Source organism: Fusarium vanettenii (assembly GCF_000151355.1).
Source record: "Fusarium vanettenii 77-13-4 chromosome 2 genomic scaffold NECHAsca_18_chr2_1_0, whole genome shotgun sequence".
Taxonomy (NCBI): Eukaryota; Fungi; Ascomycota; class Sordariomycetes; order Hypocreales; family Nectriaceae; genus Fusarium; species Fusarium vanettenii.
Window position 1 is genome coordinate 956,330 of NW_003315867.1, and position 16,812 is coordinate 973,141.

The window sequence follows — 16,812 nt, forward strand, 5'->3', positions numbered from 1 at the left end:
GTATCCAGATTGCCTGATCCGTTAGTTGACGTGAGACAGGAAGATTCTTCCTTGAGGGGAGGGGACTCTCCGAGGTTAACGCTCTTGCCTGTGATCTTTCTGAGGTAACTGCTTTGGGCAGGAACCAGGCTCTTAGCCGCTTCCTATTCATCCCGTTGCTGCAATGTGACTATCACCTCCTCACTTTTCCCTCACCTAACCTACAGACATATACCCTGTTACACACCCACAGCCTCCATGCGTGGGGGTTGGCCTCAAGACGTCTTCGGAAATTCTCCTATCCAGGGGTGCCGCTTTGGCTCGACCAACACCTCTACACCCTCATGGGCAAGTCGACTAGAGAATGGCGGCCTTGGCTCTGGTCTCTGGCCCGGGACCCATCCACGTCGTGCCAGCAGGCGCTGCCAACGTTCAGAGGCTACCCGGGAGCGATTATGGCATTCTTGGGCTGGATGGTGAGTGGCATCCATCCCCGCTGTGCCTTGAAGCGAGCTAACGAGGAGCCAGAAGACGCCCCCCTTTCGACGAGACTACCCTACGAGATTATGCAACAGATTTATCTTTACCTTGACCCAGAAGACTTCAACGCCGCTCGCTACACATCCCGCTCTTGGTTCCGTGCTGGTCTCTGCCATTCGCTTCTCGTCGAGATGCTCAAGAGAGGAGGATGGTGGAGCAGCCTGCAACAGATTTCGGAACCCCTGAGGATAACACGACCACGCAACATGTTAGATCAGGAGAGATTAATGAGCAAATGGATCTCAAGGGAGTGTGATCTGGCCAGCACGAAAGGGAGCGCGTTCAAACAGGTTGGGTTTACCGACTTCAGTGGCCTTGTTCCAGGTTCCACCACTGCCAGATTGCATGGGACCCTCGTCTTCACCATGAGCCTCTGCGGCCGGTTTCTGATGGTGACGCACGGACGAACCCTATATGTCTACGAGCTGAACCATGTCTGCTTCAGCAGGCGATTGAGCTGGTGTCTTCCGTTACGGCCGAGAGAGGGCAAACGTCTTGGCATGCTTCGACCAGCAGCGACTGTCGTATGTCCACAGCGTGTCATGTCTTGCAGTATGGACACATCATCAGGACGAAATGCTGTGGCAGTTTTGATGGAGGGACGCATGGGCATAGTGTGCGATGTCATGACCGAGACAAATGCAGCTTTGACTCAGACACGGTTAAGACGTTCAGAGGATGACTCTTTTGGGAGCACACCCAATCTGTTCAGCCGCATGCCAGCTGCATGCGTCTGCCGGGACACCCCCGTGACGCAGGCGCCGCGTCTGGAAGAAGGTCCGCGATCGGTATACAGAAGCATCTGTCATGCCAACGACCCGCCACGCTCGGTCGCCATCTGCCCTCACCGCAGCTGCGTGGCCTTTGGCTGCACAGGCGGTATTGAGCTTCACTAGGTGGATGCTCTCGCGAACCACGACTTCAGCAGATGGTTCCCGTTGACGTTTCCGAGTGACTTTCTCTTCTTCATGCCGGCTCGGAGCGGTATAGACACGGGACAAAAGATTCGGCTCATCAGTTCTGCCGCGGCGCTCGGTAATCTGCTCGGCCCAGTCGGGAACGCTTTCCAAGGCTTCGAGACCAATGCCAATGTCTTTAGACCTGGGCATAGCGCGGGTGTAACGGTCATGGGCCCGGCAGGTGGAGACGTCATCGTCCATGACATCCACTCGGTAGCTGATCTGCCAAGTCGACTCTCCTCGATGAAAGCACGCGATGCCTGGGGCCAAGAGGTGCAAGTCGATGAGAGAAGCAATGGGATATCGCCCAGCAGGGCAGATCATGATAGAGCTGTCCCCCTGAGCGACGGAAGCCACATCTTGTTCACGGATCCCAAGACAGGGTATCTTTGCTTGGGCACTGATGCACCAGCAGGGTCGATGAATCGCTTAATACGCAAGGTCTGGTTCCGTCCTCCAGCCAATGCATCGTCACCGTTACCCGTGTTATACACTGCTGGGGCTGACACACGACATGGGGTCCGTGTCGTTGCAACATTTTCAGTCGACAGTGGAGATGGCATGCAGCTCAACTCTGATGAGGTTGCCACAGGCTGCGGCTCGGGCCCACAGAAGGCCATGGACGCTGACAAGCAGATGATTGTCTTTTACACGATACCTCCTGACCTGTTTCTTGCCATGTCTCGAGGTCGATCTCGTCACAGCTGGAGGACAGCCGAGGGTATTGATGCAGATGGCTTATCGATGGACTGGCGGTCCGAAGGAAGCTACGGTGACATTGACTTTGGCGATCCGTCTTCAGAGGCCACGGCTTACCCACTCGAGATTAGAGGGCAGGCCATAGCTATCTGCAGCAATCTAGTGGAGCTTGCCCTAGATTCGGGACCCGACATGGTTCTCTGGGCGTTCAGTGCACAGGGGTGGGCTAGGGCGTGGGCCTTGCATGCCGGACGGGAAGACGCGTTTAATCACACAGTAGTCCAGCAGGATGGAAGTCTGAGACAGGTCGACGGTGAGGGAGACTATGCCATGGCCCAAGTGGACCAGACTTCTGCCGCTTCGGGGGTGGACGGGAAGGGTCTTGATGGGGGTCATGTCGCAACGGGCACGAGTTTTGGATGGAATCAGCCATGCGTGGAACGAGACCGCAGTTTGAAGTCCGGTGAACAAGGTGACGGAATGGATGGCACGGTGAGCGTGGAGCTGGTGGAGGAGGTGAATGGGATTGCGAGAATAGAGGTGGAACTGCGTTGAAGTCGAAACGAGACGAGACGAGACGAGAGAGAGGTGTGCTCGGCAAGGGTCCGGAACAGGAATAGAGATTGCATTATCAATTGATAGCATCGATAATAAACAGGGTATCCAGTCCAGTCCAGTGCAGTATAACCGGGGGTTATTACCGAAGATTGGGCAGTCCCTTGGTCAGTCCATGACGTTAGTTCATGTAGCTTGAGCCTCTAGCATGGGTCTTGGGTCTCAGCCCAGTTGGAAATCCGTTCCGATGACGGCGCGGCCGAGAGGTTCGGGACCCACATCGGAGTCGTCGGGACCGAAGTGGAGACGGTCAGCTTCCGAGATCTGCAACGGGCCAAGGCCGAAAGGAAGAGGATGAAAGCAGAGAAGGGGAACAGAGGGAGGGGAAAGAAAAAGACACAAAGAAATCCCAAGAGATTGGGAGATCGGCAGGCACACGAGCCTCTGGATCTGAGGCTCATGACCCCCTTGAAAAAAAAAAAAAAAAAGGAAATAACAAAAAAGATGAGAATTTCGTCACAGGGAGTAATTTTTGTGGATCTTGAGAAAGGCAGCCCAAATACCGAGAAATCTCCAAGCTAGCTGAGGTCAACCAACCAACCAACAGGTGTACACGCTCGTGCAAAACCCCTTCCAGTCAAAATCTGTTATCGGCCTGGTCCTAGTCTCATCGGTTGGAGCCGCAAAAAACAAAGCACATGGGTTGGATACGGTTCGCAGCCGCATGGTTGCCCCACTGCACACATCGAGAACGTGCATTCCCGGGTGGCGACGCGATGCAAATTCAGGAACAGAGCGGCGCTGCTCCGGCTTTCGGGTGAGGTCGTTATGTCTCTGGTATCATCTGGTGGAATCTTGATTTCAGATTTTTCAGGCGAGGGAGAGAAACTATATAGGGCCCTGGCCTCCCCCCCGTGTGGCAGAGGAAAAGAGTTTGGTTGACAACATTGAGATATCAATACATTCTTTCCATTACCTTGATTGGTATTTCATAATTACTTTTACTTCTTGCTTTCATTGAAAACTGGTTTACTCTATAACCCCTTTTCCAATATCTCAACACCAACAAAACAAAAATGAATTCAAATCACTCAAATACATCGTCGACAACACTCCCCGGCGACTCGAGCCGTGAGGACGACGACCACGTCGAAGCAACCTTTGCCCCCATCGCGACCCACGCCAGCGCCATCAACCGTATCCGTCGTTCCCTCTCCCTCGCCAGGTCAAACTCTAACGGAGCGGACTTGTCCCGTAAGGAGACGAGGGATCCGAATCTCGACGTTGACCTTCCCTACCGTACCCTCAGCGCAGAGGCAAACCTCGATGAGTACCGCGTCGAGGTCCCCAGTGGTAGTATCCCAGGTCCTGTTGAGCCGCCTTCTGTTGCTAGACAGTCCGGGCAGAAGGAGGGTGAGAGGAGGTACAAGCTTGTTACGTTCACGCCGAATGATCCTGAGAATCCAAAGAACTGGAGCAAGGCTTACAAGTGGTGGTGCACCATGTGTGTCGCTATTACCTGCTTCGTCGTCGCTTTTGCTTCTTCAGTCATCACTGCCGATATCAAGGGCGTCACTGAGGATCTCAACGTGAGCAATGAGCTCGCCCTCGTGAGTGTTTCGCTCTTTGTCGTGGGTTTCGGTGTTGGTCCCATGATCTTTGCTCCCCTGTCTGAGATTTACGGTCGAAGAGTCATCTAGTAAGTTCTTTCCCATCTCTTGAGTAAAAAGGTTGTGGTGTTAACATGTCTTAGCGCATCTACTCTTCTCATCGCCGTCATCTTCATCATCCCCTGCGCCGTCGCCAAGAACATAGAGACTCTTCTCGTCTGCCGTGCCATAGACGGTATTGCATTCTCTGCTCCCATGACTCTTGTCGGTGGTACACTTGCCGATCTTTGGAGAAATGAGGAGCGAGGTGTTCCCATGGCTGCCTTTTCCGCCGCCCCCTTTATCGGTCCAGCCAGTAAGTAACAACTACAAACTCAAGATTAACACTCACTAACAAACACTACAGTCGGTCCCCTCGTTGGTGGCTTCCTTTCTGATGCTGCTGGCTGGCGCTGGCTTTACTGGATCCAGCTTATCCTCGCCGGTATCGTCTGGGTCCTCATCACCTTTACCGTCCCCGAGACCTACACACCCACCATTCTCGCCCGTCGCGCTGCCAAGCTCCGCAAGGAGACTGGCGAGGCCGACCACGTCACTGAGCAAGAGCTGGATATGCGACCTCTCTCTGAGCGTCTCCGCATCTTCCTCATCCGACCCTTCCAGCTTCTGTTTGGCGAGCTCATCGTCTTCCTCATCTCTCTCTACATGAGTGTCCTGTACGGTCTTCTCTACATGTTCTTTGTCGCCTTCCCCATCATCTACCAGAAGGGCAAGGGTTACTCCTCCGGCAAGACTGGTCTCATGTTTATTCCCGTCGCCGTCGGTGTCGTCCTCTCCGCTCTCTGCTCTCCATTTGTCAACAAGCACTACCTCACCCTCGTTAAGAAGCACAACGGTCACCCTCCCGCCGAGGTCCGTCTGATCCCCATGATGATCTCGTGTTGGTGCATTCCCATCGGTCTCTTCATCTTTGCCTGGACTTCCTACGCCGACCTCTCCTGGGCTGGTCCCGCCATGGGTGGTTTCCCTGTTGGTTTCGGCTTCATCTTCCTGTACAACGCCGCCAACAACTACCTAGTCGACTCTTACCAGCACCAGGCCGCCTCCGCCCTTGCAGCCAAGACCTGTATCCGAAGTTTCTGGGGTGCCGCCGTGGTCCTGTTCACTGAGCAAATGTACGACCGTCTCAACGATCAGTGGGCTTCCACTCTCCTTGCCTTTATCAGTCTCGCATGCTGTGCCATCCCCTTCATGTTCTGGAAGTTCGGTGCCAGGATCCGTCAGCGCAGCAAGTACGCCTACGCCAGTGACGAAGACGAGACCGACGATATTGAAAAGGCCAAGGGCCGTGGTGCCACCTCTGGCGGTGCTTCTCCCCGTACCGATACTGAGAACGACGAAGACTTGCGACGCGCCAGGAGTTACGTGAGTAACCCTTAAGCGAAGCGAGTAATACATACAACAAACATTCCTTACTATCCATAATGGATACTTTCAACAACAACTATAGACATAGACTGGGTGGTGCGACATAGAGAAAATAGCCAAGGGGCTAGGTGGTAATGGGCTGGGTTATGCACAGGCTTGGTTTACATACATAGGCTTTGGTTATGCCCTGGTGGAGGAAACACGTCGTTTAAAAGCGTTTACTTGGATATTTAGCATAATACCCTCGATTTATATAAAGAATATTTTTGAAAAGCGCTCCGACCAGTGTGTGCGTGAGTGCTTCATTTTCACATATTCCCCCTTGATCTAAAGCATCCAGCCTGCTGACCATTTGCAGCAAGCTTCATACAAAGCAAAGCCTTCTATAATCCATTTTGTCGTCGTATCTCAGTCATAAAAAACAAAAGCAAAAAAAAAACAAGAAAAATGTCAAAAGCAAAAGTACAAGAGATCACGTGTTGCTTCCCATGACTAGACCCAGCGGTACGGTCGCGTTGCCAGGGGATAAAGGAGGTGTTCATGCGGGCGGGCTTCGTCCGGCAATGCTCGGCAACGCCGAACGAGATCCGCGAGTGCGTCCAAGGTGGCATCGGCATCCAGTGGCGAGGCCCACTTGAACAAGGTAAGGGGGTGGCAGGGATTGTGTATGTTGGGTCTTGTTTTGGTTGTGGTGTGATGTGATCACGAAATGTATAAGCCAAGGTGTGGGCTAAAGGAGTACGACGACAAGGTCGAGACGAGAGAAAAGAGAAAAAGACTCTAGATGGCTCGCACGGGCAGCGAATCGCGGCGGCGCATCTTGAGGTCCTTGGTCAGAGAGTTCTTGCTCGTCTTGTGCGTGATCCAGTCCTCAAGGTTGTTGATGGTACACTCGGCAATCTCGGTGAGGGCCTCCTCGGTGAAGAAGGCCTGGTGGCCGCAGACGACCACGTTGGGGAACGTCATGAGACGCATCAGCATGTCGTCCTGGATGATGTGCGAAGAGTGGTCGTTGTAAAAGAGCTCACCCTCGGCCTCGTACACGTCGAGTGCGAGGCCTCCGATGTGGTTGGTCTTGAGCGACTGGATGACGGCCTCGGTGTCGATGAGGCCTCCTCGCGACGTGTTGACCAGCATGGCGCCCTCCTTCATCAGAGCAAGGCTCTCAGCATTGATGATGTGGCGTGTCTGGTCCATGAGGGGACAATGAAGGCTGACAATGTCGCACTCGGGGAGAAGATCCTCAAGATCGCGGTACTCGCCATATTCCTCAAAGGCGGGAGATGGGAAGGGATCATAGGCGAGGAGGGTGCAGCCAAAGCCCTTCATGATGCGGGCGGTAGCAAGACCAATCTTGCCAACACCGACGATGCCGACCGTCTTACCACACAGCGTCTTACCGAGAAGGCCATCAAGAGCAAAGTTGCCCTCACGGACACGGTTGTAGGCGCGGTGCGTCTTGCGGTTGAGAGTCTGAATCAGAGCGACAGCAAACTCGGCAACAGCCTCGGGCGAGTACGAGGGCACATTGGCGACCATGATGCGCATGCGCTGAGCAGCGTCAAGATCGACATTGTTGAAGCCAGCGCACCTGAGGAGAATAGCCTTGACGCCAAACTCGGACAGGGCAGAGATGACATTGTCGTTGACAACGTCGTTGACAAAGACGCAGATGGCGTCGGCGCCCTCGACCAGCGACACCGTGTCCTCGTTGAGAGCAAACTCGTGAAAGACGAGCTCGATGCCCGACGAAGCGTGCTTGTCGCAGGCTACGACGGCCGACAGGTACTTTTTGTCGTAGGGCTTTGTGCTAAAGACGGCGACCTTCATTTTGATGATGATGTGTCAAGGAAACAAGGATAAAAGTGAAAGAAAAAGAGGTATTAATTGTTGATGAGAGAGGTATGTGTGTATGTGGTGTTGCGCGGGGTTTGTGATAACCTTGGAAGCCTCGTTCTTGGCTACCTTATTTCTCCACAAGAAAGTATGATCTCACTCTTTTGACTTTCATCTTTTTGCGGAAACACACAGAATAAATACTCTAACCCTCTATCAACCCCCCAAGACGAAAACAAACCATTCCCTCATCAAGCGGGCGCCGCGCGACACCACAGATTGCCCTCTGCTCCCAATGATAGAGCCCATGTGCTTCCATCATCAGGCCATGCAATATCCAAGCTTGGACGCCAAGTGAGTGCGTGCGTCGTAAGGGGCTGGCACAGTCATATTTTTTTTCCTTCTTCGAGTCGCTGCCCAACGTATGAGCAGAGTAAACGTTTTCGGCTATGCTGTGACTGGTTTTGGGGGTCCTGGCTTGATTGTTTCAGGGGGGCTGAGTTAAAGCTGTGGTGTACGGAGTACAGATGCAACCGTCTTTGGTGTGTGTCGATATGTATCTACCCGTTTAATCTCTATAGCGATACATTTTCAAGATACTCGGAACCCACTGCATCTCCGGAGTCTTCGTATCTCGATAGATTCCCCAGACGCAGAACCCATCTCTCACCCGCACAAAACACCACGTTTCAATCTGCGCATCTCATCACCAACATCGGCCCTATACAACAGATACAAAGAACTCTCCCTCCCCCTGACTCGTCAACCCATGTCCACCAAGACACCCCCTGCTCGGCGTCCGGCCCCCCGGTGCCGACGGAAGGGTTCATGGCATCGGCCGATATGCATGGCGAACGCCGCGCCCGCTCATAGCGCAGAGCCTCACTAATTCTCCCGTGATGCCATGTCAAATCATCCCACTCTTCAATCTTGTAATCTTACTTCTATCTCGCAGCGCCGCGGCACCGGGTCCCTAGTCTCCCGCCCTTGCCAAGATCCCATAGACGAGGCTGTCTGATATGCATCCTTGCGGGAGCCGCCGACTTGTCGTGAGATCTCTGGGCCCAGATTTATGGATTGTTTCATAGATTTGAGTCTAGGTGACTGTTTGCATATCTTTAATTATGAATCTTGATGCATATTCCTGGCTATTTATGCAGTAGCACAACTTGACTCGTTTGCTCTGTGCTCCAACAACACCACAGCTCGCAATCCTCACAAGGCGTTTAGTCAAACACGAAAAATAACCAGAGGCATCTTCGCTACCTGCTTCATCATGGCCGTCACTAGCAAGTGCTGCCGATGAGTGCCTCCTGCCCAGCCAAGGCGCCGTGTTCACCCCTTCCTCATCCCCTAGGCTCAACGTTTATCATTCCTCCAGGCATTAGCAGAACCAAGAAACATCATCCATCATCCATCTTCACTTTCCATCAAGCTTGTATCAAATATCTAGCAGCATGTCCAACGAATCAAGCCCCCGAAGCCTGACCGAGGAGGTCTCAACTCCCACTTCGTCTCTCCCCAGCCTCGTCTCCCGCTCACAATCGCCCTGTGACGCTGCAGTGGAGGATGCCTAGCAGGAAAAGGTGCAGCGCGAGGGCATTCGCCTTCAAGACGAACCAGATTACATGACATACCCAGTCGCCATCGCGTGTCGCAAGAAGCTTGCTTATAGCGAAAAGATGGCACGAGAAAGCCAAGACCCCGATGCGATTCAGGAATACCAAAACCTGGCTGAATGGGGCGACCTTATTCAGAAACAAATCCTGTATGCCAGTAATGGCGAGCGCGAGATGATCGGCCCCGAGGCCGCGAGGGCGCGAGAGGAGCAGTTTGTTAGGGAGATGGAGGTCCTGTCCCGGAGAATCTTGTCGGCCCAGAACCATACGACCACGAAGGATGAGGCTGGGGAAGATAGTGTCGTTGATGAAGATGCCCCAAGGAAGAAGCGATGCAAGGGCAAGAAAGCTACCCAGAAGACCCAGGCGAGTGACTCTCATCCCGTTGACGGCATCTTTCGATAGCTAACCAGGAACCTACCTAAAGCCTAGCTCTTCGACTGAGCCTGCATCCCCTTCCTGCGACAAGTCTTCGTCCATCGAAGCACTCGCTCTTAAGAAGGCTCGCCGTAAGCTTATGCAACCCCCTCATCAAGACTGGTCTCTGCAGGTTCCTTTGGGGCAGAGCTATGCTCTCTTTCAAGCTTTAACGCTATCTCACTCCGAGGGAAAGAGTGAGAAGATGGCCGATAAATGATTTCGGCGAGGATGATCACGTTGGAGGAGTGTCTAAGAACAAAGCACTTTCGAGTATGAAACAAGGTATCGTTGTTTGATAGTTCTATCGGTTAGAAGATCCGAGAAAGTCAAAGTGGACTCAGATAGCTCATGCAACCTGCATCCAAATCGCCACTTCCCCAGACCTACTCAACTTGCTTGCATTTCTCCAGATCACGCAGATCCCATGTCAGCCCTACCAAGACGCATCCTCCCCGGTGGAGCAACCCGGCAACTCCGGGCCGGTCAGGGGGGTGTCGCCGTAATACTGCGGGGCCGCGGAGATGATGCCGGTGCCGGATCTTCGGTGCTAACGGTCCTTCGCTTGGATCAGAGCATGCATGCAGTAGGCCAGTTTATAAAGACTGCAGGGTTTGTCTTATCTGTGTCTACCGTCTATAAGTACCACTGATTGTGTAATCTTTCTTTGGCCCCTTGACCGTGTACTCGATCCCCCATTCCTTCAGGTTCACTGCTTGGAACGCAAAGTTGTACTTGACATTGTAGTAGTCGTCGATACACAAGTGTCCCGCCTTGGCCGCCCATCCCTTTTCAGTCGCTTCGGTAAACTCGATCTCGTGGAAGAGGTAATCAGCTCGCTTCAAGTCATCAGGCTTGGCGAACCACACGCTCAGGACATCCTTGAGCTCGTCATATCGCCAGACATATCGCCGCGTCGCCTTGAAGCCGAAGCCCTGCTCTGTCTTGAACTCGCCCTCCTCGATGTAGAGGTATTCCATACCGAGCTCATCCACTTCCGGAGATCCATCTGTGGGATTGGCAGCGCATCGGAGACCATCGCTGGTCTTCTCGCGGAGCAGAAATTGTGCAGTTCCGCTAAAGTGGCCACTGGGGTGCGTAGGAAGCTTGCTGATCAGGTCGCGCTCAAGTTTCCATGTTCCCAACAAGCTTCGGAACACGGCGTGAGCCACGAACCTTGGGGATGAGAGTCCATCAGTCGCTGTCTTGTGAGTCTGCTTTAGAGACTCCATTGCGGCATCTTTCGACTCCTGGTCGTCATTAGAGTTCGAGAACCTCGCTGGAGTCAGCATGTCCAGTGGCTTGTCGTTATGTGGAAGACTAGGGACGGGCGGCGTCAGGGGTTCTTGAATCTTCATTGAAAGAGCCTCGGCAAACTCGTCCATGAGGTAAAGGTAATCTCCCATAGGGAACTGTGACGTGCGAGGATCGTCCCGAAGGTCAAGCGTTCGTTGGATAGAGATGTCATCACGGAGCTTGTCCTGGAAAATTCGGGAAGAACGGCCTGGAGTGACATTGTCCGACCATAGTGCCGACACAAATCGAGCCTGCATCTGCATGACGCCCCAGTAAGGTGATCGATAGAAGCCGACAAAGCCTAGGTTTGGGACCTCGGGGTGATGAGTACCGTGAAAGGCCAAAGCGACAGGTTGGTCGATATGTGTGGGCGAGTGCTTAAGGGTCTTCAGCACATCGTCTGGAAGGAAACTCAAACAGGGCGAAGGGTCAAAGCCCGTAGCCACGACCACCGCAGCAATGTCTTCAATCTTGGTTCTATCGGATAGAGTGGCTGTAGAACCCTCGAGGTCCTCCACTTTGCCCTTTGTCAACTTGATCATTCCTGATCGGACAAAGTCGGAGTACCAGAAACTGCAGGCCATGTAAGGCTGCTCCGTATCGTTCGTCTCGTCTATCTTGAGCAGGGGAGAAAACTCGGACTGGTCAGTGCCAATGACATTCTTGTAAAGGCCATTCAGCATCTTGGCTCTCTCCTCGGTAATGTGCCCCTGCATGTTGACCAATGGCTTAGGGCGGTTATTGATGTTGTAAGAGCCAAAGTCGAAGGGTAGGAAGGGAGCAGCTAGCTTTGTTGACTAGAACATGTGAGCAATTCATCCTAGATCTTGAGATGCCTGCATACCTTGGGGCTGGAAAAGAGAGGGAACACCCAGGTTGGGCGTTGGATGACATTATGAACCTCGTACTTGTCAATATCCGCAATTTTTGACGCATCTGGCGAGTTGATCTCTGATGAGAGATGAGATGCAATTGTGCCTGCAATCTCGACGCCAGACATTTGACCTCCGACAATAAGAATCTTGCCCCCACCAGGACGTCCCTTGCCCAGGAGGCTCTCCAGGTCTCGATAACTGCTACTGTGAATAATGGGGATGGTAGACTCCTTAGCAAGACAATCGGGAATAATAGGCTTTCCAAAGAATCCAGATGCCACAAGAAGATGGTCAAAGTGCTTCGTCTCGGTTCCGGTGGTGATATACCAGCCTTCGGATGAGCCCTCCGGACGCTCAGCTCGCTCCACCTTTGTCCCAAGCTTAAGCTCAAAATCCGGGTTACCAGTGAGGAAACGATCAAGATACTTCTCAAGATAATTCCCAATCATCCACGCCTGGGGAAACTGAGGCGTCGCATCGTCCCAGGCCAGCTCTGAAAACTGCACCGTGTGTCTGCTCTGGTTCGCCCACATGAGTGGATGAACCTGTCGTTCCGTGTCATCCTTTGAAGTCGGCCAGAGACCCCCAACATGTTTCTGAGCATCAAAAACAGTAACCTTGAATTCCCCGGGAGCAGTGTTATGAAGCAGCGTCTTGGCTGCAACGAGTCCCGAAGGACCGGCACCTATCAATAGATTGTCAGTGAGGAACTCAATCTCGATGAGTGCAAATCACCCACCAACAATGCAAACAGTCTTTGCCATATTTCTCGCAGCAAACAAGTATCTGATCAGCGTCATATAATGCCGAGTCGGCGTAATGTGATCCCTGCTAAAGCTCTCTTTCAAACCAGGATTTGAGCGATTTGTAGAAGAGACCTTGTCGTACGACTTTGCTAACCGATTTGTCTTAGAAATAGACGTCGATTTGCCTCCTCAACACTCCCACACCTAAGCAATGGCTTTGACTGCAGCCTTGATTCAAGGGAGAGACTCAGTTGATATAGCAAAACAGTGAGTGAGACGTGAGAAGTAGATGCCCCTAAACGGCTTAGTCGATGTACTCCCGCAACTCCCGAGATCGTCGAATTCGCAGCTGACTAAGCGCTTGTCTACGAGAAGCGTCGTGGTGTTGATCTCCCTCACAGTTTCACCTCTAAACTCATGTGAAAGTCGATATTTTCACGAATCCAATTGTTGTCAAACCTCTACTAGAAGCTTTTATATATATAAACCCAAATACCGCTATTGTGCGTGTCGAATTGTCCCATGAACGCATCAACTCTTTGGTCTCCACCCTTACCTCATAAGATAGTCTTACACGGAGACGTATTGTTAAAGACTGGGTTTTCATTCAAATAGAAGTTTTAAACACTATGAAGTCGTCAAAATACAAAGGAATCGGGTTTTATACTTTCCAGCCTCTTCTATATCGTATTCACAGCCCAGAGATTATCTCACTCAATGTGAAATCTGTTCCTGTTGGTAAAGAGCACTACGCATCTAGCCCGCCCTAATACTCACTACTCTGTACCACCATCACCATCCTCACTTACACCCGACTCAACTCTCACTTCCAACCCATTCGTCTTGGCTAAGTAAAACAGAAACATGAAAACTGATACTTCAAACTACCGCGGCTTGTTGTTTTCCATCACCGCCTGAACCCATCATGCCATGGCCCATCCAGATTAGAAATACAAACCCCGCTCCCTCGCCAATGTCGTCATACCCACTTGCGTGATTGAGTTGACCAATCCTCTGTAAACATTGAAGCTTAAAATCACCAGTCTCTCGGATTTAAGAAAGCATTGTCCCTCGACTTATAGATCTTCCATCACATCAATTCTTCAAGGATCTTGAAACTTCGTTAATACTACAAAATGGCTTCTCACCACGTCCTCATCCTCGGCGGCCACGGCTACGTCGCTCAGCACCTTACTCCCCTCCTGCTTAAGCGCTCCTGGACCGTCACCAGTGTCATCCGTGCTTCGGAGCAGGTTCCAACCATTGAGAAGCTTGGTGTCGGTCTTCCCGGAAAGCTCAATGTTCTCGTCCGCAGCATCGAGGATGTCACGTCCCAGGACAAGGCCCAGAGCATCCTGGACGAGGTGAAGCCCGACTACATCGCCTGGAGCGCCGGTATGCTCAGCCTTGATCTCAGTGAAGTTTGATATCATGATACTAATGAGATATAGGTGCTGGAGGCAAGGGAGCTCCCGAACGGGTACGCACCAACTTAAGCTCCCCTCATCACGATTCATCTACTAACTCATTCTACAGACCTTCAAAATTGATCGCGACGCAGCAATCCACTTCATCAATGCCGCCGCCACAGTCCCCACCATCACCCGCTTCCTTCTCGTCTCCTACCTTGGCTCTCGCCGTGCTGGTGCCTCATGGTGGCCGGCTGGCGAGTGGGATGAGTTCCACAAGACCGTCAACAATGGCGTCCTCGCAAACTACTACAAGGCCAAGATCGCAGCCGATGAGGCCCTCTATCGCGTTTCTAAGCAGAGCCCCACCCTTGTCGGACTCAACCTCCGCCCTGGAACCCTTACCCACAACCCAGCTACCAAGGTTGAGCTTGGAAAGACAGCCCATCTATCATCAAAGGACGGCATCAGCCGCGAGGCAGTCGCCAAGGTTGCCTCAGCCCTCCTTGCGGCCGACGGTGTGAAGAACACTTGGCTTGATCTCCTCGATGGTGACGAAGAGATTGATGCTGCTGTGGAGAGAGTTGTGCGAGAAGGCGTGGATGCGGCCGAGGGCGAAGCCATCTACGATGCCTAGGCACAGTCCTGATTAAAAATAGGCTTCATGATTATGACGATACATGAACAAAATATGAATGATTTTTCATGCTAGACTCATTGCAGTTCCTTCATGACCTACTGAGATGCTTCTGTCGCTTTCTCTCCTGGAGCCGACGATTGAAATAACAGTTAAGCTGCGTGCGCTAGGTTTCGCCTTGAACACCATTTTGCCAAATAAAATTCCACCAAATGATAGTTGATCCGGTTCCAAATGGGTATCACACCTCCATCTTTCCACTCCGCAGACTATTCATCTGCCCCTGTTGAGCTCGCTCAAAGGTGTCGCGGTGCTCAGCTCTGAGAGAGCCTAGGCCACTGTCAAGGCGAATCGCCCCAGGAGCCTCGCCACGCCTCCGAAACCACCGGCCCTTGAGCGCCCCGACCTCTTCACAAAACGTCTTCCAGCTCGTAGTGAAGTAGATAAGGGCGTTCCACACACCTTGGAGCGGGAGCACACACCCACTCGCAACACTCAGAGGGAAGCTGATCTTGTCATGGTGCGTGAGGCTGTAAAGTCGGTTGACCGAACTTGGGATCCAGGTAATCAGGACTGCAAAGCCGAAGATGAAGCTAGTTCGCAAGTACGCCATCTTGACAGGGTCGAGTCGCTTGAGTTTCAGCGAAGCATTCGACTTGACGGCCCGGAGGCGTGAAGCGATCGTCGGTGACGGGTTTGGGGTGCTGTCAGAGGTGCATGTCGTCTCGAATCTCTGGGGTCTGGTGGGAGTGTTCGGTTCAAGGTGTTCGTAGGATGCTGGCAAGGCCCAAGATCGAGCGCGGTTGGGACTCATTCCGGGATGAATAACACCTGGCATGGCGGGTTCGTGCTTCCGTCTCGGCACAGACGATGTGATCTGAACCTCCGTAACAGCCGTGCCATAAAACTCCTGGCGACCGGTAAGGTTCTAGAGACAGTTGTCAGTGTTTCCTCTGTCAGTGGTACTGGTAGGGGGCCTACCGCTTCCGAGGACCCCTTGGCATCACTGCTTGAGTATGGGTTGTTGCTGTTCTTTTCCCCACTTCCCAATCGATCTGCAGCGACATTTCTGAGGAGGTTTCTGTGATGAAAGACGTGGAACCCGACCGCGATGTAGATGACAATCGACAGCAGTGAGAAGATCCAGATCGGGATGTAGTACGAGTACAGGCGGACAAGACTCCAATCAGTTCCGATCCAGCACCACAGCTAAAATCGGTCAGTTTATTGCAACAGATACAAAGTGTTGAGGTGAACTAGTAGAGGAGGCTGTCACTTACTGTTGCATCTCCGAAAATGAGGCCGTCGGGGTGGCCTCGAACAGAGATGAGGACGATCGCAGGTATCATGGGGCCGCCGAAGCAGATGACACAATAGAGCCAGGCGTACTGCCGAAATGTTCGTGGATTCGCGTTGAGAAAGAAGACGAGAAAGACATTGATCGCCATGGCAAAAGACCACCAGGGATCAGACTGCATGAACCTGTCGCTCAGGTTAGCAGCACACACTCATTCACCAGCGGAGGAACTGCACCATTCAAAGATGAAAGCTTGAGCCTGGCAAAGAGTAGAATCCTCGCCTCTCTCAAGCCCATCGTATCCTATCATCGAGGCCACACTGGCGCCGGCGTTAGCCATGGAGGCGAAGAGAAGAAAGAGGTTTGGAGTGGTCCGGAGCTTCGTGAACGCCCAGTAGCTCAGCATCACCAGAGTGATGGCCACCATGGAGCATCCCGCTCCGACTCGCTCGATCGTGATGAGAACATCTATTTCCTGAGGCGAAAATGCCTGGCCCTTCTCGGGGACCTCCATGTTGACGGTGCTTGATACCTCGAGGCGGTCGTGGTGGTGGTTGAGTGAAAGGTGAAGCACCACCGGAGCGAAGCAGGCGGGGGGATGAAATGAGCAGAGTTGAGGCAGGCACGAACCTCTAAAAAAGAGATCTCGAGGTCGCACCTTCTACTCGGGAAGGAAGGCAGACAGGCAGGCACAGTGCGTTGTGATAGAGTTGGCAGGTGCCACCAGTGGCAACCAGTGCAGGTACTCCCGAGGGGTTCTCACTGAATCACAAAGAGGGCAAATGTCACCGAGAGTTTCCCGAGGAAATAATCGAACGATGCCGATTCTTGTTTGCTTACAATTGGCCTCTTTGTGACCACAATGGCGTATTCGGGGGCCTATCATGGTGGTTCGTGTTGGCGTTTGCGT

The 16,812-nt window shown here is 52.6% G+C and overlaps 6 protein-coding genes across 6 annotated transcripts; 3 read left to right on the forward strand and 3 right to left on the reverse strand.

Moving 5' to 3' along the window:
- Positions 1-3,808: 3,808 nt before the first annotated feature.
- On the forward strand, positions 3,809-6,039 carry NECHADRAFT_57916 (uncharacterized protein; the record flags this gene model as incomplete). Its single annotated transcript, XM_003045820.1, has 3 exons — positions 3,809-4,431; positions 4,486-4,697; positions 4,749-6,039. 3 exons carry the CDS (start codon positions 3,809-3,811, stop codon positions 5,780-5,782), a joined length of 1,869 nt encoding a protein of 622 aa, XP_003045866.1. The 3' UTR covers positions 5,783-6,039.
- Positions 6,040-6,550: 511 nt separating this feature from the next.
- On the reverse strand, positions 6,551-7,600 carry NECHADRAFT_33929 (uncharacterized protein; the record flags this gene model as incomplete). Its single annotated transcript, XM_003046380.1, has 1 exon — positions 6,551-7,600. The coding sequence occupies one exon, from the start codon at positions 7,598-7,600 to the stop codon at positions 6,551-6,553; it is 1,050 nt and encodes a 349-aa protein (XP_003046426.1).
- Positions 7,601-9,063: 1,463 nt separating this feature from the next.
- NECHADRAFT_76144 (uncharacterized protein) lies at positions 9,064-9,630 on the forward strand (the record flags this gene model as incomplete). The annotated part of the gene is made up of 2 exons (XM_003045821.1): positions 9,064-9,102; positions 9,184-9,630. 2 exons carry the CDS (start codon positions 9,064-9,066, stop codon positions 9,628-9,630), a joined length of 486 nt encoding a protein of 161 aa, XP_003045867.1.
- Positions 9,631-10,271: 641 nt separating this feature from the next.
- Positions 10,272-12,577, reverse strand: NECHADRAFT_90778 (uncharacterized protein; the record flags this gene model as incomplete). Its single annotated transcript, XM_003046381.1, has 3 exons — positions 10,272-11,735; positions 11,783-12,498; positions 12,553-12,577. The coding sequence occupies 3 exons, from the start codon at positions 12,575-12,577 to the stop codon at positions 10,272-10,274; spliced, it is 2,205 nt and encodes a 734-aa protein (XP_003046427.1).
- A 1,059-nt stretch (positions 12,578-13,636) lies between these two features.
- Positions 13,637-14,678, forward strand: NECHADRAFT_66155 (uncharacterized protein). Its single transcript, XM_003045822.1, has 3 exons — positions 13,637-13,954; positions 14,011-14,039; positions 14,096-14,678. The coding sequence occupies exons 1-3, from the start codon at positions 13,696-13,698 to the stop codon at positions 14,603-14,605; spliced, it is 798 nt and encodes a 265-aa protein (XP_003045868.1). The 5' UTR covers positions 13,637-13,695; the 3' UTR covers positions 14,606-14,678.
- Positions 14,679-14,846: 168 nt separating this feature from the next.
- On the reverse strand, positions 14,847-16,416 carry NECHADRAFT_76147 (uncharacterized protein; the record flags this gene model as incomplete). The annotated part of the gene is made up of 4 exons (XM_003046382.1): positions 14,847-15,533; positions 15,587-15,814; positions 15,886-16,087; positions 16,139-16,416. The coding sequence occupies 4 exons, from the start codon at positions 16,414-16,416 to the stop codon at positions 14,847-14,849; spliced, it is 1,395 nt and encodes a 464-aa protein (XP_003046428.1).
- Positions 16,417-16,812: the final 396 nt, after the last annotated feature.

Bases quoted from the DNA above. Each gene is read 5' to 3' on its own strand.
- NECHADRAFT_66155 (XM_003045822.1), top strand. From the start codon at position 13,696: ATGGCTTCTCACCACGTCCTCATCCTCGGCGGCCACGGCTACGTCGCT. The intron at 13,955-14,010 runs GTATGCTCAGCC...AATGAGATATAG, and splicing joins CTACATCGCCTGGAGCGCCG to GTGCTGGAGGCAAGGGAGCT. The intron at 14,040-14,095 runs GTACGCACCAAC...CTCATTCTACAG, and splicing joins GCAAGGGAGCTCCCGAACGG to ACCTTCAAAATTGATCGCGA.